The sequence below is a fragment of the Hydra viridissima genome, unplaced genomic scaffold, assembly GCF_058129835.1.
Source record: "Hydra viridissima isolate aposymbiotic clone 2 unplaced genomic scaffold, HvirCarnegie_v1 scaffold_1, whole genome shotgun sequence".
Taxonomy (NCBI): Eukaryota; Metazoa; Cnidaria; class Hydrozoa; order Anthoathecata; family Hydridae; genus Hydra; species Hydra viridissima.
The window spans coordinates 9,697,190-9,720,182 of NW_028324300.1; the positions used below are offsets into that span (position 1 = coordinate 9,697,190).

At 26.8% G+C, this 22,993-nt stretch overlaps 1 protein-coding gene across 11 annotated transcripts; it reads right to left on the bottom strand.

Annotated features, from left to right (window-relative positions):
• Positions 1-205: 205 nt before the first annotated feature.
• On the bottom strand, positions 206-20,912 carry LOC145187872 (semaphorin-1A-like). 11 transcript variants are annotated; one of them, XM_090083960.1, is made up of 21 exons: positions 20,774-20,912; positions 9,653-9,756; positions 9,429-9,534; positions 9,271-9,316; positions 8,139-8,180; positions 7,866-7,964; positions 7,162-7,258; positions 6,734-6,856; positions 6,289-6,380; positions 6,149-6,184; positions 5,905-6,034; positions 5,550-5,628; positions 5,280-5,418; positions 5,075-5,187; positions 4,713-4,777; positions 4,297-4,373; positions 4,093-4,128; positions 3,737-3,941; positions 3,280-3,564; positions 1,831-1,923; positions 206-1,277 (listed from the first exon to the last, which is right to left on the bottom strand). In XM_090083960.1, exons 2-21 carry the CDS (start codon positions 9,714-9,716, stop codon positions 916-918), a joined length of 2,289 nt encoding a protein of 762 aa, XP_089940086.1. In that variant the 5' UTR covers positions 9,717-9,756; positions 20,774-20,912; the 3' UTR covers positions 206-915. The 11 variants fall into 11 exon arrangements, 10 of the variants coding, with proteins under 10 accessions (XP_089940086.1, XP_089940083.1, XP_089940066.1 ...); XM_090083957.1 differs by having other exon boundaries at positions 1,822-1,923; XM_090083940.1 differs by lacking the exon at positions 20,774-20,912 and adding an exon at positions 20,003-20,063 and having other exon boundaries at positions 1,822-1,923.
• Between the last annotated feature and the right edge of the window lie 2,081 nt (positions 20,913-22,993).

The following is a 22,993-nucleotide window of genomic DNA, read 5'->3' on the forward strand; positions in this document are numbered from 1 at the left end:
TTAAAACAAAATTGACAAAATGTGTTAGTTAGAATTCATTTAATCATTATTCTGTCCTTACACCACTTAAGCAACAAAAATTTGAATACCTGTGTATGATCGCAACAGGGAAGTGATATTAAAGCATACAGTATGAAATATTGAATCCGACTTAAATAAGAGAAGACATCGAAGAACTTAAAAAAAAAAAAAAAAAAAAAAAGGATACTCAATGTAATTTGTATTTTCTACATTTATTAAACCTTATTGCTGACTTCGCCTTATTTTAAGGCCAAAGATTCTGTTCATAAAAAACAATAACGAACGATACTGTTAAAATAATATTATATCTACAACTTTTCATACTTTGTACAAATTAGTTAAAAATTTTTCTAGTTCCTCAATTTATTTACTTTAAACTTCAATCAATGCGTAACGTAAGTGGCAGAAAAACAAAAACACAAAAACGTTGCTGTAAGTCGAAAGAAAAACACAAACTTGCGCAAGATCATACTTTTGAGCGGGCTCTTAAGTATATCTGCGTAATAATAAACCAATCACAAAATAAAAAATTTCAAATTTGCATTTCTATAAGTATTTGGATGTTAACAAAAACACATGCTAGGTTAAGAAATATTCTGCGTACTCTAGGTGCAAATATTCTACTGTGTCAGTCATGTGTTGTCCATTATAAATCAATAGAATTCAACACAACAGGAGCTAATATTTGCAACAAAATGTCTAAAAAAAACCCTTAATTCCGCTTTATTTATTGGGAATTTGGCGTAACGAAGGTTTTCGATTTTCGAAGCTGCACTCGTTTTTGGCAAAATGAGAACAGGTTGCCATCAAGGAAACAAACTGCAAGATTTCAATACGCTTCGATGAACGGGTGTCGCATCTGATAGCTGATTCAGGTTAGGTATGCAGTAAACGTCAGGCAGGTTCAGCTGTTTCGGTATAACCTATTTCGCCCCTGTCAGCTTTCGAAGATTGTTTGTAATCGAGATCTGTTGTAGTATTCTTTTTCAAGAGTTCTTTGTTAGACGAATCTGTATTTGCTTTGTTCTTTCTACCACAATGTAAACTAAAAGAATTTTTTAACGAACCGTTCGCACCATCTACATCGGTAAGACCGTGTTTAGATTGCCGTCTGTAGCTGTAGGCAACGAAAATCAGCAGAACGATGATAAACAATGCAATAACAAACAATACAAGCATAAACACAAAGGCATTGAAAAAACCGTTTTTCAAATCATCGCCAGTTCCAGGGACTGGGGAGACATTAGTAACCACACCTAAAAAAAACAACCAATATTTATATAACTTCCTTGCCATCAAAATATCATTAAATTTCAGCTTAAAAGTAATAAAAACATTTGAAAATTTTCGCTCTTGATCTACATACAATGAAACACCTTAAACTTTTTAACTTCATTTTAAATCCAACAAATTAAGTTGCATTGACAATTTTTAATTCCGCTTAAATTTAAAGAGATAATTTTTCATGACAGAAAATGTTATTGAAACGTCTTAGCACGGCACTTTTAAATTCGCTCACTATGAATACAACGCATCTTTCAAATTGAAGTTCGAAACACTAACAAAAAGTCCCGCTTATACTTAGACAAAACAGGAAAATAATGCCATCGGGCGAAAACATTAGTTTTTTTTTTGCAAACTTAAAGCTATTCCTGCATCAAGCAAATTCCTGCATGTCTATTTCCGTTCAGTTTGCATACACACAAGATTAACATGAATGCTCTCTAAATGAGCTTATATTAAATCCATCTGCACAAACATTGCTTTTGCAAGGGAACGAAGTTTACTTGAAGAGCTTGCCTTTATTACCTCCATCACTAGTACTTGATGAACCAACTGTAGTCATTGTGGTTAGTAGAGGAGTAGTAGTACTTTCAGTTGCCGGATTACTTCGGTTAATGGCTGCAAATCAAACAAAAAAGTAAACGTAAAATGAAAAACTGGGTTTCTTTTTTTTTTTTTTAAGTAAAAGTCGTTAACGTAACTCCCAATATTAAAACTGGAGAAAAAAAGTTTTTGGTTTTTTTTATTGTACACCATTTCCGTCCATTAAATTGGGAACAGAAGTTCTCAATTGGACATGTCAGTGTTTCAGTGAACAGAACATAAAACTCCAAAGAAACAAAATCAACCATAAAACAAAAATATGCGATGCGTTTTCTTACTTGTGATTTAACTATATTTAAGAATAAGTTAAACGCTACGGTTTTTTTAAACAATTTTTTTTAATTGTAAATGTATTAAAAAACATGCTGGTTGAAAATTTTTTATTTAAATTTGCAATTTCATCCATATGAAATTTTAACAGATTTTGCTTATTGAAAAAATTGTAAAAGGCACGTTATTTAAATTTAAAAAGATATTTTTTAGAGTAAAAATTAATGTTTATAAGAATAATAAATTTGTGAAAAATATTTTATACCGCAGTGGTAGGTGGGATTTCGTATATCGCAGTTAGAGATTGGAGACAATAAAGTTATTTTTACACCTTAATGCTTCAGCAAAAATGTGACGAAAAAAAATCAGAATGTGTAATTATACTGCATATTGGAAAAATGTGAAGTTCAAAGTAAAGTTTATCCTGCTCTCTCTCTCTCTATTATTCTTGACTAATAATAGTTATGACAAACAGATTAGCAACTTATAATTCAAATGTTTTTATGAAAAAAAGATTAACAATTTATTTTAACTAATTTAATTATTTTTATGACAAACGGATTAACAATTTATGATAATTAATTCAATTATATTTAATACTAAAGAAATACCACATTTTATTTTTGAGATTAAAAAAAAGATCTAAAAAGGATATCTTACATGCAAAACAGTTTTTTTTTTACCTTTTATTTAAATTTTCCTCATTAGTTTATTAAGCTTTAACTCTATTACAAGTTACAGCTCAGCGCTGGTCACTAAAACTTAATCAAAACTTTTTTTTTTTTTACTTTACACAAACATTTAGCACTGCTATAAATTGCTAATTCATGATAAACACTTAAAATATGTAATAAAGGTAATTATTGATACTTAAGTTTAAGCTAATAAAGATTTTTATAAAAAAATATTAAATCAGATTTTTTTTTGTTTTCAAGTTAACAAGCCAGTTGCTCTTTAAAGTATCATATGATTTCCCAAATAAATATTTTTTAACCAATCAGGAAGTTTTTAAAGTTGAAATAAAATCATAGCATTAAAAATCATATTAAAAAAAACAAACAAACAAAAAAAATAATTTATAAAAGGGAAACACTGACTTACCTTTCAGTTCAACAGAACATGAATCTAAAAGATTGTTCAACTCTACAATGCACTTGTACAGACCCATATCTTTTTCAGTGTAGTTATCTACCCTTAATTCTTCCATATTTGAATTAACAGAGTAGTGACTATTGGGTTCTGGGAATATATTTTTGTCATATTTATGCCACTGAACAACTTTGGGTTTATTTTTTCCATCTTCTGAAGTTGGAAGACATCTGAGTACTGCTTGTTTATGAATGTCAGCTTTAACAAGGACAACATGGCAGCCAAATTTTGTTTCTTCTAAACAATTAAAAATCAAAAAAAAAATCTCAAATAAGCCTCACTATTTAAAAAAAACCCAACTACTTTAAAAAAAAACCCAACTACTTTAAAAAAAACCCAACTACTTTAAAACCCTAAAGTTATACAAACAAAACAAAAAAACAAAACAAAAAAAAGCAAAAAAACAAACTTTTTGGACATAAACTGTCATTTCCTGTCTCAAGATCTTGTAATAACAAACTATTTTCCCCAACCAGCATACATTTTTCATCAGATAAACTCCAACCACAGTGCGGATCTCTTGTCTGTATACAAGAACTGCAAAAAAGCATTTCTTCACATCGTTGAACATTAAACATTGCAACTTTATGAACACCTCCAGCATAAACAGTGTCCTAAACCAAATTATTTTCTCATGTAAAATTTTAATTTCTTAAGTCTTCTCATTTAGTCATTCAAATAAAACATTAAGTTCATTCCACATTTAACCTTCTTTTAAAACAACTTAAAAATTAGCAATAAAAATATGACAATTATATAACTTACATTTACCAAGATGAGTGAAAGAATTTCTGTTGAGTTCTATGTAAATAAAAGATAGCAATTATTTGCAAGTGACATAAAAAGAAAACTTAAAAAAAAAAAAGGATTACTAAATTTTACTTAAACTGTGAACTTTTAATTAAATTGTCAATGAAAATAACATAAAATAAAGAAAAATTAAAAAAATTAGATAAACATCAAGATTACCTCAAATGGTGTGATAGTATCAACAATCAAACCATCACCATTATTAGTAATAAATATTTTGTAGACTTTACCATTATCTAGAAAGTTTTACAATGTTTTAGAAGGGAGAACTCAATTCTAATAGCAATTTAGTTATATTTTAATAGTTAATTAATATTGTTAAGTCATATTAAACAATCAAAAACTATACACAATAAATATTATTATAATTATTTCTATCTAATTCATTCAAAAACTTTAGTTTTTATGTTTTATTTGTGACTTTAGAAAAGTTTCACATAAGAAAGTTCAGACATCAGTTTATGTATATTTTGATAATGAAATAATTTATTTTGACTTCATTTTAAATTATTGATATTTGGGTAATTATAAATTATTTCAAATAACTTATAGTTTGTTAAACATCAAAAACATACCTGCTCCAGCAAAAATGTAATACAAGCTTTTTGCTACTATGTTTCCAACAACCATTGTCTTAAAGCTGGAAGAAAACATAATAAAAGTAACAACTTATAATGTAGATATTCAAAGAATTTTATTTGGATGATCATAGAAAAAATTATTTTCACTGTTCTTCTTCTTTTACTTATGAAAATTCATTCTTACAGTTATTTTTATAATGAAAAGTCATACTAAAAATTAAATCATTTTAAGAATGAAAAGTCACTTTAACAACAAAAACTCATTCTAACAATGATAAATCATTCTATTAATGCACTTATAAATAAAAACATGGATAATTAATAGCTCAAAATTTGTTTACCAAAAGCAATTATACCTAACATTATTTAATCTGAAAAAAGCAACACTTTCAACTTTATTGTATAACAATGCTAAAGCTGTAGAATCAAGGAAATCTGTGTTTTGTGGTACATCCATATTGGCTTGACACTAAAATTAAGAACAGTTTTTAAAGAAAGCTCCAAAACAAATATTTGTAGTATTTCAACAATTAAAAACATGAAAGCAACTCTTGATATTACCGTTCCCCTAGATAACTTGCTTCTTAAAGGAGGCATGTCCTGTCTATCTCCTGATTTATCTTTTAATGGACTAGCGTTAAATATGGCAACAATATCTGACACACGATAACGACAAAATGCAGAAATAGTACCCGTTTCACTAGAATTATAAGAAAATCTTGTTTATTTCATTTATACTAATATGAATAGAGAAAAAATAATTTTCAGATACTTTTAAAGTCATTTAGAATTGGTTGAATGTTAGAAATGGTAAAAAAAACTAATTCATACCGAGATTCTGTGAAAATGGCATAAATAAATTTCTCTACTACTCCATTTTGATTTGTCAAGGAAACTTCATATGAAAAAGCTGGAAAAACAATTCTGAAGTTTACACTTGCATTAAAAATATAAAAAGACCTATATAAACATTTTTATCAGATAATAATTTTTAAATTATATTTATTTTATAATCAAAGCACATAAGCTAACATAATAGAATGAAAAATTCAATTTAAACAATGTTAGGGTAGTCTTATATACAACTATAGAAAGAATCTATAAGTGTATATAAGACTACCCTAACATTGTTTATATCAAAATATGAACAACTTAAAACTATTTTCAATGTCTTGTTTATACTTACTTAACTGGTCATAGTAAAAAGTGACTTTCTTATCTCCAAATATGGTTTGCTTAGAACAGACAAGACGACTCTTCAAAAATGTTACAAATCGAGCACCAGCAGATGAAGTAATAGGTCCACCTTCATCATACTGAAAATCAGAATAGAGAAAGAATTTTGAACATGTATACAAATATAATATTGCATCAACATAAATCCATTTAAATAATCATCAAATGGTAAGAATTAAAGCAATGTAAAATACCTTACAAACTCTTGCAACATTAGATATAACCCAAGACTTGAAATAAAATAATAAAAGAAATTGTTAAATTATTTTTTTTAAAATCATCAAGAAAAAAAAAAACAAAACACTATGCAAGATGGTAAGTTCAAACAACATACTTCTCTTGAATCGTACTTCACTGTTTCTTTGAAAAAAAAGTAAATGTATTGTGAGTTATCAAATTCATAAGCAGATATAAAAGTTGCACCATCTAAAAACAAAGAAAAATTCTTATGCTTATATACCAAATCAAATTTATCTGGTATAGTAAAGCAGAAACCAGACTGTTAAATAAATGAGTATAGATTATATATATATATATATATATATATATATATATATATATATATATATATATATATATATATATATATATATATATATATATATATATATATATATATATATATATATATATATATATATATATATATATATATATATATATATATTCATTTGCTTAACATTTAACAATAGAAAAAATATAGTACAAATATAAAATATTGAATTTTCAAATCTGACATAAAGATGTTAAAATTTCATTACAAATATTTCTAATATTACCTGAAATTTGAGATGGTATAGTTTTTATGCGAACTGTATCCCTATCATCAACTTCAGGGTATTTAAATTTGGATACCCCACTGATTGAGTCACTATACATACCAGTTGAGAATATAAATGGCTCTATTACAAAAGAAAAAAAAATTAAGTTTTACATAGCAACACAAATTTATTTATATACAATAAATTCATAAATAAAAAACACAACCACAATGTTACTTGATATTTCATACCTGTAATTTATTGTAACACTATTTACAAAGCAAAAAGTTATTTAAAAAAAAAAAAAAAAAAAAAAAAAAAAATGGAGTGGTATCATTTTTATTGTACAGTTTAAGAAATGGCAAAGTTATGAACAAAATATAGCAAATTTAAATTTAAATTTAAAAAAGAAAAACATAATCTGGTATAAAAACAATTAAACATACTTGTTAAAATCATTTCACTTTTCTCTCCCAACTTTAATCCTGGTGCAAGTTTTTGCCCATATTTTGACCACTCGCTATCCAACAACAAATCAGATTTCTAAATAAAATCATATTGAGAATAAACTGCACTTAAAAAACTTGGACCAATAAACTAAAACTTTCAACTGAAAACCTGACAATCAAAATTTTATGAAATTTTAAAATTTAAAATGGATGGAAAGTAAAACAGTTGATAGATGAGTGAACTTCTAGCCTAATAAAAATGAAGGCTTTAAAAAAATTTTCATCTTAATTAAAGCTGTTAAAAACTGTCATTAAAAAAGTTTTCTTTTTTGTTAAAAAGTTTTATTAAGAAACCAACCAAAGTTTTTATGATTAAAAAAAAACAAAAACAATTATTAAACAGAAATAACAAATTTTAATGCCGAACATCTACAAAAATTAATGATGATGAAAAAATTAATGATGATGAAAAAATTAATGATGAAGACTTTGGCAATTAAAATGCTAAAGGTAAAAGTTGTTTTGAAAAAAAAAAAAAAACCAACTAATTGCTTTAAAAAAAACAACAACAATTAAACCTAAAGAGCTGAAAAAACATACAGCACTGTAATATAAAAAGATAAACCTAAATATTTAGAAATGTAATAAAAACTCTGAAATAAAATAACATGTAAGTATTTGAAGTGAAAAACAAGTTGTACCTGAAATCGCCAGCATAAACTGTACATTTTACTTGTAGCACAAGTGATTAAGTAATTTGAATCAGAAATCATAGAAGTCACTCTTTCTTTTCCACAATTCTAGAATAAAAATTGTGGGGGGAAAATACTATATAGGCTACTAAAATAAAATAAAATCATCTAAAACTAAAATAAAATCATAAAGCTAACGGCTTGGGATATTGTAAATATAAATTTTATATTAAAATATAGCAATATATTGATATAGAATGTTATAAACACAATAAAGCATACATTACTGTTACATGAAGGGCCTAGAGGTGATATATCTACTTTCTAAAGCAGAAAATTAAAAACATTTACATGATAAGGATTTACTTTAGCATCATATATCATAAAAGAAAAAAAAAAAGTAGTAAAAATTGCACTGCAAATATCATCCTGACATTATTGGCATTAGCACCACAAAAACTATATAAATATGAAAAATGACAAAATCACTAGTTTGATTATCATACAATCATAGTTCCTTTACTTAAAATCTTAAAATCCTCTTTCCATTCCTTGGCTAAGTACATGGCTTTAAAAAAATAACCAACAGAAATGTTCTCAATAATTATGGTAAAATTATTCAGAACATTTTACCTGCAACAATTTTTTTAGTTTTTTATATTTACCTCGTTTACAAAGTTAAATGATAATCACTATATTTTGAAATATGGAGCAAGGGACTAAGTGACAAATTACATAATTTTTAAAAACTACAACATGTCACGGACAATGAACAGATATGCTAAAAACAATAATGGGAACACCATATTTTTAATCTATCACCATTGATCATTTTTTTTAAAGAAGTATGGGGCTTAAATTTTAAAAGTACAAATCAAGAGGGATTAGCTTCTTTAGAAAAACTGTAATAAATTGGTACATCTTTAAGAGAAAATTAGAAACAACATTTAAAAGAAAATCAGGTAAAACTCAAAGGTTTAAATAAGAATGATGCTGAATACTCATCAATCTGAATGTCCATTAGATGATGAGATTGATGAGTCAAAATATTTCCACCCAAATTATCATTGGGATCATTTTCAACAGGTTCAATCATTTTTTAGGGCTATAAAGCAACACAATCAGAACACTACTATCTTCCATAATAAAACAATGGACTTTACCTTATACTGCTATATTACAAACTTCGAATGGTATTTTTTATTCATTTCCAACACATGATTGTTCACCAAAAGAACATTTTTTTTTTTTAAAAAAGATTTTCAAAAAGCTGACTATGAACACTCAGTTTGTTTTTTTTTGTTTTGTTTTTTTTTTCTCTTAATTTTGAATATTATTTCCAATATTAGGGTGATATATGTAATTTGAGTTATTATTAAAGCTAAAACTTTATATATTTTTTACTAATACTTACCTTTTTTTTTGTTTTGAGATCTAATGAGATAGCAAATATCGAGTTTCTAAAGTATGATAGAAAATTTATGATGGAGCACTTATTTCCCAAATATGTGTTGAACAGAGATAAAGATGTTGAAAATAGTGAATCAAAAAACTTCAACAAGCTTTACTTACAAAGCGCTGAAAATTATTTGATTATTATCCTCATCCAGTAACAAATTGTTAACCTCTTCGATATCTTCAACACTGTCTGATGAAGGAAAATGTTGTATTCTTGGGTCTAAAAAAAGGCAACGTCGGGATTGCTTTAAGAACTTTTAGCTAAATTTTTCTATTTATATTTTATTGAGAGGACACCAGTGTTGTATACAATTAAAGATATAAGCAATAAAACTCACCAATATTTGCTGAAACCACATAAGGAAAAAAAAAGCATGATAAAATGCATGAGACCAATTCCATGATTGTACTTTCAATATTTGATCATTATATCATCATATTTCTTAACAAATAAAAAATAGAAAAAAATATTTTAACATCAACTATACTTTTATAAATTTATAAGCATTATTATTGAGATGGTTTGCCTTTCATATTGATAATACAGTTGAAATCATTTAATTTTATCACTGAAAATGACAGCATTTAGACAAGTTACTCCAATAGTCTGTTGGAAAGTTTAAATTGCACCTTTTTTAAAAAAAAATAAATTACTTTAATAACAGTTAATGAGGTGAAATAAAGCTGCAACAAAAAATCTCATTTTAAAACAACCACTTTTATTTATCTTTAGGTTAAAACCTCTTTGATTTTCTTGTTTATCAAACTAGTAAAAACAAAAGCCTTTAGTTTGTTAATATTTATTTTTCTAATAAACAATGCTTTTAAGATTAAATGACTTTTATAAGCATTTTCAGAATTATGATATTACATGTAAGAATGTTAACTGTCTATTCTTATAATCACAAAAAATAACTGATTTTTAATGCATGTAAAATGTCATGAACAGTATAAAATCAAAAGATTAAGAAATATTTAAAAAATTAAGAAAAGCACAAACAACTTGAAATGAACAATAAAAAATAAGTGTCAAACAAAAAATGAAATTTTCTTTAAAATTATAAAAAGAAAGAACATACAAGCCTTTAGTTTGTAGCACAAACTAAAGGCTTGTATGGATATTTTAAATATCATATTAATGAAATATCATTGATAAAAACCAACACCATAATAGATAAAAGCTAATTTATATTCAGAACAAAAAAAAAATCAATAATATATAAATCATAAAAGTCTTTACATGAGAACTGTAGAAACAGGAATAAAACTTTTCAATAGAAAATAAAGCATGGATATAAAAAAGCTATGCAATTAAACCTAGCAAAACTTCCTTTCAAATCAAATTAAAGTTTGGCAAGGTTTAAATCCTAAGATACTGTTTGTCTATAATTCATATTGACTATCAAACTATTGCACATAAGATAGTAAACATAATTGACAAATAGAGAACATTCAAAAAATGATATTAATCTTACAAATATAAAATCAGACTTTAAACATAATTAAAATTTCAACTTTAAAGATATTAAATATCAGACTTTAAACAATTAAAAAATCAACTTTAAGATGTTAAAAAGATATTTATGATTAAACAAAAACAAATAAAAAATGTATGTAAAAATGCAAAATAAAATTCAAATAAAAACATTAGTTGTATATATTCCTTTTGAATACGTTTTAAAACATTTAAAAAAATTACAATAAAAAGCACTCATTGTTTTAATGAGTTATTGATCAAAAAAGAATAAGGCCAGAAAAACTTTACTTATACATTTAGTTCAGAAGAATAAACTTTGCAATCAATATTTGAGACTGGCTTTTCAGCAAATGTTATAGGTAATAATGTCATAACACATATCAAAAGTAAGCTAATTAACACAAAAATATTTAAAAATTGCTTAATGCAGTAGTTTAAAAATAATATACACACCTATATATTGATCTTATAAACAGAAGAAAGAAATTGTTTTAACCAATTGACCGGTCATATGGTTTAGATAAATTTGTTAAAAAACAAACAAAAAGATAACTGAGAACATGTGAAGTGTAAACACAAAATGTTGAATTATTTTAAAAAGAAATTTCAGGATGACAAAAATGCAATAAAAAAACAATCAACATTCCTACAAAAATAATTTCAGCAAAAAATTAATATAATTGACAAATAATTTTGCATAATTTTTGCTAAAAAGTGATTTTTATTATTTAAAAAAAAAAAATTAGACACCAAAAATCAATTTAAAAACCATGAGTTATTGTTTTAATAATAGTATCAACATATTTTATTATTACTAATATTATTATACAAATAACCTAGACATTTGTAAAGACTACATTTTTTTAAACCAGTACAAAAGTGCATAAGCAATTACAAGTAGATATAAAGCAGATGTTTAGACTCCCATGTTGTAGACAACTTTATGAATCATAAAAAAAAAGTCATGAATAAACCTAATAAATTATGTATTGTGAAAATTTAACATTTTATAAATTCACATTTAAACTTAGCTGTATGTAGAAAATATAAAGAAGCCTTAGAAAAATAATCCTTATGAAATAAATGCTTGTGAGTGAGATGTTTCAAAAACTGTATAATTAACAGTATTGGAAAAAATCATCAAAGAATTTCTTAGCCTAAAAGAAAAATTTGAATTTTTAAATTAATTTTTGTAAATAAGCACCGTTTAACATCATTAAGTATCCCATTTGGCAGTTGCATGATAGAAATAAAATGTGCATTACTATATATATGAACATAACAGCTTCATCAAGTTGTAAAATATGATTAATATCAATTATAATTTCTTAATTACAAAAATCAGTTCAAAACACGTTTTTGTAGTAAAAAAAATAATTGTTATAATAATAATTGGTACAATGCCACACTAATAAAAGGAAGTTCTTTTGAAACATGCTTTGGTAACTTTATAGGTGATTTAAAATAGCCATGCTTTAATAAATTTAAATTGTATAAGTTAAAAAATGCAATTGAATATTTATTTATAAAAAATTAGAGTAGATCAAATTTTCTAAAACCTTCAGAGTTTCATCTTATAGTCTCTTTGTCCATTACAGATTAAAAAAATTTTGCATTTTAAAATATATTTTAGTTTTATTAACTGCAATTTAAGTTGTTTTTTGTTGTTGTTGTTTTTTGCAAATTTCAGACTTAACCAGTTACATGTAAGTATAACAGTTAAAAGCAAATAACTACACATATAACAGAAAAGAACACCTATTATACAATATGAAATTAAATGTTATTTTACATTTGTACCCCTTTTGTATTGCAGATAATAAAAGACTGTTGTCTAAAATGAAGAAATATTACAACTTTATTTTAACAACTAAAAATAACTGCAGTATTTCTTATCATTTTACATGTAGTAAATGTAATTTCATGTAACTGTTACTTTTGAAGTAAAATAAATAAAAAATTCTTCAACTTTATTTTAAAATTTCATATTAGAATACAAAGTATGTGGTAATTACATTTAAGACAATGTATTTATCTTAAAAGTTTAAAAAAGCAGACATTAGGTTTGGTTAAAAACACAGTTGGAAGAAATGGTTTGAAAATGCAAGTAAAATAATTGGTTATGTTGTATAAAAAAACTTAATATTTAACTTTTAAGCTCGAGATTCAAAAGTAAAACAGCAATCTTATCCTATATTTTCGTAGAAAACAAGTTACATACCCATACAAAAGTGAAATATCCAACATTCAAATAAAAACATTACAATCTAAATTGTAAATTATTAAATATTTAAAGAAGTAAAAATTTTCCACGAACAAAATAAAAATATTTCTTTTAACTTGGTTTTTTTTTTAAAATTAGTTTGTCTAATACTAAATGGGCACTCTAGATATTTATACAAATACCTACAGGATTACTACTCTAGGTGACACATTCGTAAATAATATGGCCAATAAGTAAATAAACGTTACTCTTAGTTGTTGCATACACCAGTGTGATACCTAAAACACTTTTCTAGGCTTTTCACAAGTACCAAAATTCCATTTTTAGTATGTTGGGCTATAAAGCGCTCTAAGCTTTATAATTCTTCAACAAAAAAAACTGCTAACACATTGCATTCATTTAATTTATACTTGACTATTTATTAAGTTGACATAACTAATATATAAAACCCATTGAACAATTACTTAAGTGAGCACCACTCCTCTGCTTTATTAGTTTTGGGTGGCAATTTTCAGTTTTTAAATTTCTAAATTGCGCATGCTCACGGAATAAAACTCGCGTCCCAAAAAACTTAAATTTTTAAACAACCTAATAAAATATAATCTTGTTATTTTAACAAGCGAAATACCCTCCATGAATTTTCATTTAAAATGCTATTTCAAATTATGCTCGATACTATTTTAAAAGTATTTTTTAATACAGTTCCTGTAACCGTTTAAAGAACTTAATATATAAGATTTGGCTGACAAATTCCGATCACTTGCGCCAAAACGTTAGATTCAATATTAATACGTTGACAGCGATAACAAGGATGATCAATAAAAGTAAATAAAAAAATGAAGAAATATATTTGAAAACACTTTATAAAGGTTGTTTTTATCATTTTTATATCCGTAACTTAAAAGAACAGAGGTAAGTGATAATATAAAAGGAGAAAGTACTCAAAATTTAAAAATTTTGTCGCCTTGGCGACCTCCAACCTTTTCACCTAAGGAAGGAAGCAGTGATATGGGACTCCAATAAAGACCGGCAGAAGTGGGGAGGGTAAAAGACACTCTTTGAGTAATATTTTTTACCTTGATTTAATGTGTGTGAGAGCGTGCGTGTGTGTGTGTGTATATATATATATATATATATATATATATATATATATATATATATATATATATATATATATATATATATATATATATATATATATATATATATATATGCCGTAACTGATATTCTACCCCACAACCACCATCGCTAATTCGAAGCGATGGTGGTTGTGGGGCAGAATATCAGTTACGGCATCCTTCCCTCCCGTCCCCACCCCCACCCCCATCCACCACTTCCCGCGACAAAAATATTTGGATCTGTTGTCGCAGAGTAACTCAGATTAATAAAAAAAAAAAAGGGAAAAACTCAACAAAATTTGACAAACACCGTAAATTAAAATGTTAAAGTACTGAGCCAAATAATTCAGATTTGTTATTAAAATTTTTTATTAATAAAATTTTTTATACGCACCTTCGACACGTATATATAGTGCATACTAAAGATAAAGGCCGTTGCTACTTGAAGCGCAATGCGCTTTATGCAGCCATATGCTACTCGGAGCGCAATACTTTGTACGCATGCGCTAAATTTATTTTTTTTAAAAATCTTGTTGATGTTAACCCTATCCTTATCCCTAACCCTATCCCTATCCCTATCCCTATCCTTAACCCTAAGCCTTACCATAACCGCCTATCTAACCAGCTTTATTGTGAAATATGAATCGCAGTTATAATAAAATAATTGCGCATGCGTGTACAATATTGCGCTCTGAGCAGCTTATGGCTACGTAGAGCGCATTGCGCTCTACGAAGACACTTCGAAAGATAAAACTATCGAGTTACGGTTTTCAAATTCGTATATTTTTTGTTCAACTTTGAAAGCCGGCAGTTTGGCGACGTTTCTTAAATTAAACGAAGTTAAAATCCGTTAAACTTCGAAAAAAAAAACTAACTAAACGATTATGAAAGCCTATATAATTAAATGTAAGGGTCTTAGCATATCTTTTGAATATTCTAAATTTCTGTAATGTTATTCTAATGTAGGGTTCATGTTTTTATCATTTAGAAATTAGAAGGACAGATATTAATAGCATATACCAAACTAGTTATCATTTAACTTCACTTCAAAGTCTTTGAACCTAAACATAGGTTCGCATTGATTGTAATTTTTTCCAAACCTGACGGATGGAGTAGGAATCTAGGAGAATTGAAGGGAAGAGTATAATAGTACTAGTAGAGTCACGCACCAGTTCACTTTAAAATATAGCTTATGGAACTTTAAATAAAAGTTATTGAAATTGAACTAAAAGTCATTGAGCTTAAAACCTGCACGAAGTCACGCGACGTTCGTTTGTTTACTTTTAGTGCGCATTTGTTTCAGTTACTCAAACTATTTCGAAAACAGTTTTATTTTTGGAAACGAATTTGAAAGCCATTAGAAATTTTAAACAATTTTGAAACACGCCATTTTCGAATTTATACAACTTTTTACAATTTTGAAAACTGCGAAAATATACTTTATTCGAAATAATACGATTTTGAAATTTGTCTAGTTAAATTTCTATATAACTAGATAAAACTTTTAACGATTTCGAAACACTTTAACATACTACTTTTAGCGACGTCGAAGATTCGTCTTCGACTTCGAAATACGTCGACCTTGATTGTTTTATCTTTAGCGCATACACATTCATGCTTTCATTAGGTTTGGCTACTCGCGCAAAAAAATTTTTTGTTAAAATTTGAGAATCTCCAAGCCGAAACAATATTTTGATACTCTATTTCCTATTTGTATAAGATTAATTTTTAAAGTATGTTGATGCATAGAACAAAAAAAACCTCAGATTTTTTTACGTTTCTTTCTTTTTTTTTTTAACTTCATCTGGTAATGGTTTTTATTGATGGATCTTATGTTTTCTAAATAATGTTCTTGATACATTTGGAACTGACTTAAAAAGAAGGTAATGCATCTGATTCATCAGTGTTTAACCTCTATATCTTTACTGTGTGCTAAAGTCTTGAATTTCTTATCTGTTTATTTATATTATTCTAAAATTATTCCAATTGGCAAAATTAGTTTATGTGATAAGGAAGAACTATGCAGTAGCAGTTTGTGCACATTATTAGCATAACATACAAATCATGCAAACTCACTATAGGTTTAGCTGTTTCAGTGCAGTATAAATCTAATTGATTTGTATTAACATACAAATCAGTTAGATTTACATATTATGCTATATTTTAATTACATCACAATCAAGTTTAGTAATTTCAGAAAAAAACTGATGATTTATAAATGCCCTTCTGGTTGTATTGCCATCACTGTTATTAAAAAAAAATCCAGCTTTATGCATTTCAACAGATAAGCTCAACCACCCTCTGAAATGCTACTGAATGTTTTTTTTTTCTTAAGATTACAGATAGCTTCTCCTTAATTGTATTTGTCTTAAACTTTTTAATTTCTATTTTATAACTCAAATGAAGAATAAACTCCAAGCATTTTATCTTGCAGTGCTAACATGAAATTCTGAGTCCCAAGACTGACTCATTTTCCCTTTTACTAAATCAACATTATTCATTTTGTTAGTTTTAGCATTGCATTAATTGCAGAATTGAGTGGACTTTGTGTCTGCAAGTGTGTTAGCCACTTTATTATCAAATATTGTAAAATCAGTCTTATAGCTGATAATAAAAGTTTCCAATCTTCCTGTAATATTTTTAACTCTGCAAAATGTCTCTAATGTATGATTTTTTTAGATTTGTATTTTCTTCTCTACATAATATTGTACTCTCTTTTTTTATATTGTAGATGGAGAGGTCTATTAAACTGACAACTTGAAGGCTTTTTATTTTTTAAACCTCAGCATCTCCTACCTTAACCAACAAAGACACGAATGCTGTACTGAAGGCTTTCTTTATGCTTAAGTTCTATAATTGTGTTACTTATGTCATACTTTTCCTTATAAATATTTTGGCTTGATGCTCCATCAAAGCCAGTTTTTACATACACAACTCCAAATATTTTGTCATCCTGACCACATCCCAACATATCAATTTCAGTTTGGTTTATAATGCTCTGAAGAGTACACTTTGCAGGAATCTCAGAAAAAAAAATTTTCAGGATAACATTTAAGTTTTTACACAAAAATATTGTGCAAGATGAGATGAATATGTACAATTTGAATAAGAGTTGAGTTTCTGTTCATTTAATATTGTTTATCAGTGAGTGTTCATTTTTAATGCAAGAGCTTCCTCTACACTCATATTTAAGGGAGGCATTAATTTTTTTATCTGCAAAAAATATGATATAATTTTTTTTTAAATGAAAGCTTTATTTTTTTCACTGACAACATTTTTACTTCTTGCAGAAGTAAAAATGTTGTCAGTGATGTTCATCAGATTGTCTTTTTAATTTTTCTCTTTTGGTTTGCTCCCCAAGAACCCCCTCCCCCTCTCCCCTATTGCTTATGGAGTATTCTAGAACCAAAATATTTGGATTTCCTTGAAGCCATTGAAATTCTTTTTCTACAAATGTATAATGATTTCTACTACATTGTTTTTGTTTTTTCTTCACCTTTGAAATAAATATAGGTAAAGTAATCTTAATTTATCTAAGTTTTCTTTGCTTCATTTCATTAAATCCTTCAATAATTGTATTGATCCACTCCTTCACATAAATTCAGGATAAGATAATATTTTTATCATTAATGTTTTTAAGCCAATGTAATAAAATCTTTAATATATCAAAAACAATTTTTAATACTCTATGCTTTTGTTACTTTACACTGTTTAATTTATGTTGTTATTGTTTTAACAATTATGGCATTAGATTTCCTGTAATAATATTTTATTAGTATTTAAGTAAATAATGTTACAGGAAAATACTAAAGTTATTGAGTAATTAATAACTAATTAATAACGAAACTTTTTTTAAGTTAAAAGAATTTTCTAAAATAAAATAGAATATATACATAACTTTTTAGTTTAAATATCAGCTAACAGAGTGTTCCACCGAGTTCCAAGAAGATATTCTTTTTTTTTTTTTTCAGTTAATTAACATTTTTACTTTTAAAATTTTAACGGATTGCTGCGGTCACCTGCGGTTTAGGAAGTTTTTAAATTGTGTAACTTGTTGTAATATATCAAATATAGCTTTAAGAAACATAGTTTTGTCCCTGTATACTACTTGTTAAAGTTTGTTAAAATGTTAACTGTCAATTTTGAATAATGATTTATCATTCGATATGTACAACATATTTGAAATCGCTTTACTCAACAACTTCAGTATTTCCCGTAATATATAAGTAACATTTACTTGAACATTAATGTTGTATTGTTATAGGAAACTTAATGTGGTAATTGCCAAAGAAATACTAACATAAAATTTTAAACAGCGTAAAGTGAACATTTTTTATTTGTTTCTAATATATTAACAATTTTATTATATTGGCGATTTTTAGAAATAATAGCAATAAAATGATTAGATCTTATCCCGAATATACGTGACTTAGGAGTGCATAAATTACAATTATAGAAAGATTTACTTAATGAAATGAAAAAAACTGAAGAAGTTAGTAAGGAAAATTTAAATTAAAGGTTACTTCAGCTATATCTATTTCAAAGATGAAAAAAAAAAGTGTTAGAAGTTATGATACATTAATAGAAAAAGAATATCAGTGGCTTCAAGGAAATCTTGTGACCAATAAATGTAGCCATTTTGGTTATGGAAGTCCCTATAAACAATAGGGGATCTATAGAGAGCAAAGCAAAAGAGAAAAAAAAAAGCTGATGAACATCATGAAGCTCTATCTTTAGCCTCTGCGAGAAGGAGGCTGCACTGGAGAGTTTAAATAAAAGATAAGGAACTCTAGATACACAGTAGGAATATTAAGCTATATGCTGAATCAGATGCACTACCTTCTGTAAGATCAGATTAAAAAGATTTTTTAAAAAGATTTAGAAAATATAAGAATTATTGAGGAAAAACACACCAGATGAAGTTATTAAAATGATTGTAATGTAAGTAATGAAATAAACATAAAAAATTTGAAATAAACTTGTTTTATCTCAACATCCTTTAAAAACCATTTAATTTTAAATCACCATTTTTTATATCAACATCCTTTAAAAAGAATTTTTATATCAACATCCTTTAAAAAGCATTGTTATATAAATATCAAGTAGGGTAATGTATCAAGGTGTTGTTTTTTGGTTTAAAAATTCTTAGATTTTAACTAAAATTATTTTTTATGCGTGCAGCCAAACCAAACGCGCGCATGAACGTATATGCGCGTAATATATACGTCAAAGGTACGCGTAGTAAATATTTTTATTAAAAAATTTGAATCCTTTGAGAATTTTTGATAAACATTGTAATTATGTTTATTTATAATATGTTTATAATGTTAATAATATGCTTTATCAAAATATGTTTATATTGTATAATATTTACGATGTTTATCAAATTTTGTTGAGTTTTTGCTGTTTTTTAATTATCCTGAGTCACTGTGGAACGCTGCTGATTTAATGCGTAACCTCCAATCCGCAAACTTCATTGTGAGAGATTTTGTATGTAATTTCTTTAATTTTTAAGTCAAAAAAACCCAAAAGAGTCTTAAAAAGATATCTTTAATACTCTCATGAGTTCGCGAATCCAAATTCCTTGTTAACTTAGTAATTCTAATACTTTTTAACGTGATAATTTAAAAATTCGAAAATGTGTGCGCCTGCATGCAGCTCAGTTAGGTATTTCCTAACCCCCTTGCTATTAGCCACTATGTAGGACACAATTTCGGACAGTTCTAATCTTTCAGAATTGCTAGATCTACAGAAAGACGTACTTACACATTTCTTCTTCTTTAGCTCTTTGGATCCTAAATTTGTTACTTCCTGAGTAACTGTTTTAAAAATTTTATGATGTAGGAAATTTAATTCTTACGCTTCGTACCTGTTAAGTTCCGCTGCACTGACGAAAGAGTTATTTTCTATATTTGTATTCTGATTTGATGATAAATTTTAAATACATTCGGAATTATTAATTTTTTAACTTTACTCAATCATGCGGTGAGAAAACAGTGAATAATAGCAGGTATATCAAAAATATAACTTTTTTTAAATTAATTATCGCTCTCATCGGCTTGTTGTAAAATGTCTGATATCAGGTAAGAGACAAATTTTACGCAAAAAAATTAATTTTTTTTTTTTTATGTACCCTTGTTAAATTTAAACACTTGTCCTGAGAGTCTGCGATTAAAACTGTGATTAAGGCGTCGCATTAGGAATAAGTAGAAAAAGGATTTTTTTTTTTTTTTTTTTTTTTTTTTTTTTTTTTTTAGGCACTGCAATCGTTGAAAAATGCCTTAAACTTACTAGAAATAATTCTGGAGCATAACAAAATCTTTACCTTATTTGCAGAATTTAATGACAATTTTCAATTTTACAATAACTTGCAAAACACAAATTACTTTAAAACAAAATGGGCTGTCCTTTCTACAACGTACTATGCTTGTTTCTCGGAAATTCTGCAAGGTTATGATAAATGTTAATTTTAAAAAAACAGCTATTAAAAGTTTTTATTTTTTGTGTGTTTATATATGTCTTGTTATAATTTCACGCATACACAGATTATTTGGGAGTTTGGTATCTTCAGACCAAGTGCTATTGACTAATGCACATCATGTGTATTTGTGAACTCGGAACAATAAATTAAAATAGGTACCTGTTGGGTCTTTAACATGGATCCTGTGAAGAAATGTTTCAGTTAAATTTTGATGAACTTTTTTATGGCTGCAAAGAGAATACGAAGGTATTTAAGTGTAAATCATCATCTTTATGAAACAAGATATTTTATGATAACCACAACGCAACAGACATATTTAACAATTATTTAACAGAAATAAAACTTTCCGATTGAAATGAATTTTTAAAAATCTTTCTTGATTATTTAGATTTCGGACGTTGTGTATATAGTTAACTTAATTGTGGATTTTTGATTATTCATAATTTATGGCAGTAAGTTTAAGGTTTACCAAGGAATATTACATTTGATATTTTAGTAAAATCATGAAAATTTAGTAAACATGCATGCAAGAGTGTACATTAGGTATAATAATACTCATTTCAAAAATTCAAGTTTTTGAACATTTGAAAATCTTAGATTCGCGAGTTTGCCAGAGAATCCATTTAAATTAAAAAATGAACAAAAATGTCACGCAAAAAATGCAACACCCAAAAAAATTTGTTAATGCTCTACTTCTACCATTATGTACCATCTAAGCATGGGAATTTCGGCCTTCGAAATCGACGAAATTAAACGAAATTCGTGTTTCAATTTCGGATCGAAATTGAGAACGAAATTTCGATTTTTTGGATTGTTTAATTTCGCGAAAAAATTTCGTATAATTTCGGGTCATTGAAAGTAACGAAATTGACACGAAATTAAACATAAGTTTTAATTTCGAAATTCGTGAATTTGTAATGTTTAAAAATTTCGTCTTTCGAAATTCAATATAAATTTCGATACGAAATTGAAACACGAATTTCGTTTAATTTCGTCGATTTCGAAGGCCGAAATTCCCATGCTTAGTACCATCTATAAAAGATTCACCTTAAAAGCAGCTAAACGCTTAATTTGGTTGTTCTTAGGCTACTTATGACTTGCTAAAGCTCCGCAAAGTGTTGAATTTTTGTATTAAAAAAAAAAAAAAGATGAAAGTGAGAGTCTTTTTCATACATCAAAGTTTATTATTTTTTCCTATTAACAACAATTGAAGAGAAAAAAAATACGAAAAGCGTAATTGATGTAAAAAAGACTTTCCGCTTAAAATTTGTGTACAATGTTTTTTTTTTGTCAATGTATTTTTTAAATGCCTATTTGCTTCATATTAAAATTCACCACAATCTAATTAGAAAGGGGAAAAAATAACTATTTCAAATGAAAGCAATTAACACTCATGTATTTTTTTTTTTCATTTAAAATTTATCAAACCAAGCGAGTCTATCAAACTATTAAACCAACGAGTCGAATAACTCTCCTAATTTTTTGAGAGTTCCTTGATCACAAACAAAATGAGAGTTATTTTTACTTATAGCAACTCGCGCTAAATGTTTTGTGAAATTTTGTGTAACAAAACTTTTGACAGTTAATTCAAACAACATTGCAAAATCAACAACCTTGTCTCATCAGTTCGACGTTCTAAAAGACTAAAACCTTCCCACGTAATGTATGACGACTTTAAGACGTGTTTAACTCATCTTTAAGTCGTCTAGACGTTTTTAAGTCGTCTTAAAGAGTTCATATGTTGGGTGGGTTCCTACTTTCTTTCAATAATTTTTCTTTCTTCCTCATATATACATATGTAAATATGTATGTATATATTGTTTTTATCTTAAAATCGCTTTAAATGAGCTATCTAGTTATTATTAATATGATTTGTATCGAATAGGCGCATCACAGATGCCATAATGTTAAAATATAAGTTTACACTTTAAGATTTAATTAGTTCAAAAGATAAATTCATGTCTTACCAAACCGAAAAGAAATAAAACAATGTTTTTATTTTTAATAAAAATTACAAGAACGAAAAAAAAGGTTTTCGGGATTGTGAAGGAAATTTCAGTTACAGTCGGAGTAAATCTCGGTAAAGAGATTACTTATATTTATCATTCTCGCCAGCGCTACCATTTCTTAAAAGTGTTAAAATGAGTACTCCCAACACAGAGATTTTTAAAAGATTCACAACTTTAAAAGAAATCAAAATAACATCATTAGTCACCAACTACGGATAATTCCAATGAGGTTACTGTCTAGTTATAAAGTCTATGATAAGTATAAACATAACGATCTCTAAAGTTTTGGGGGATTTTATCGAAAAAAGATTTATAAACTTGACATAATTAAAGTTGCCGAATTATTGCGGAAAATTTTATTTTCTAAAAA

What these genes read in the sequence shown, in the direction of transcription:
- LOC145187872 (XM_090083957.1), bottom strand. Translation starts at nt 9,716, where the DNA reads ATGGAATTGGTCTCATGCATTTTATCATGCTTTTTTTTTCCTTATGTG. An exon ending in GCCCTTCATGTAACAGTAAT is followed by an intron (nt 7,965 to 8,138) that starts GTATGCTTTATT and finishes TTTTTATTCTAG; the next exon opens with AATTGTGGAAAAGAAAGAGT. An exon ending in TATACCATCTCAAATTTCAG is followed by an intron (nt 6,381 to 6,733) that starts GTAATATTAGAA and finishes CTTTGTTTTTAG; the next exon opens with ATGGTGCAACTTTTATATCT.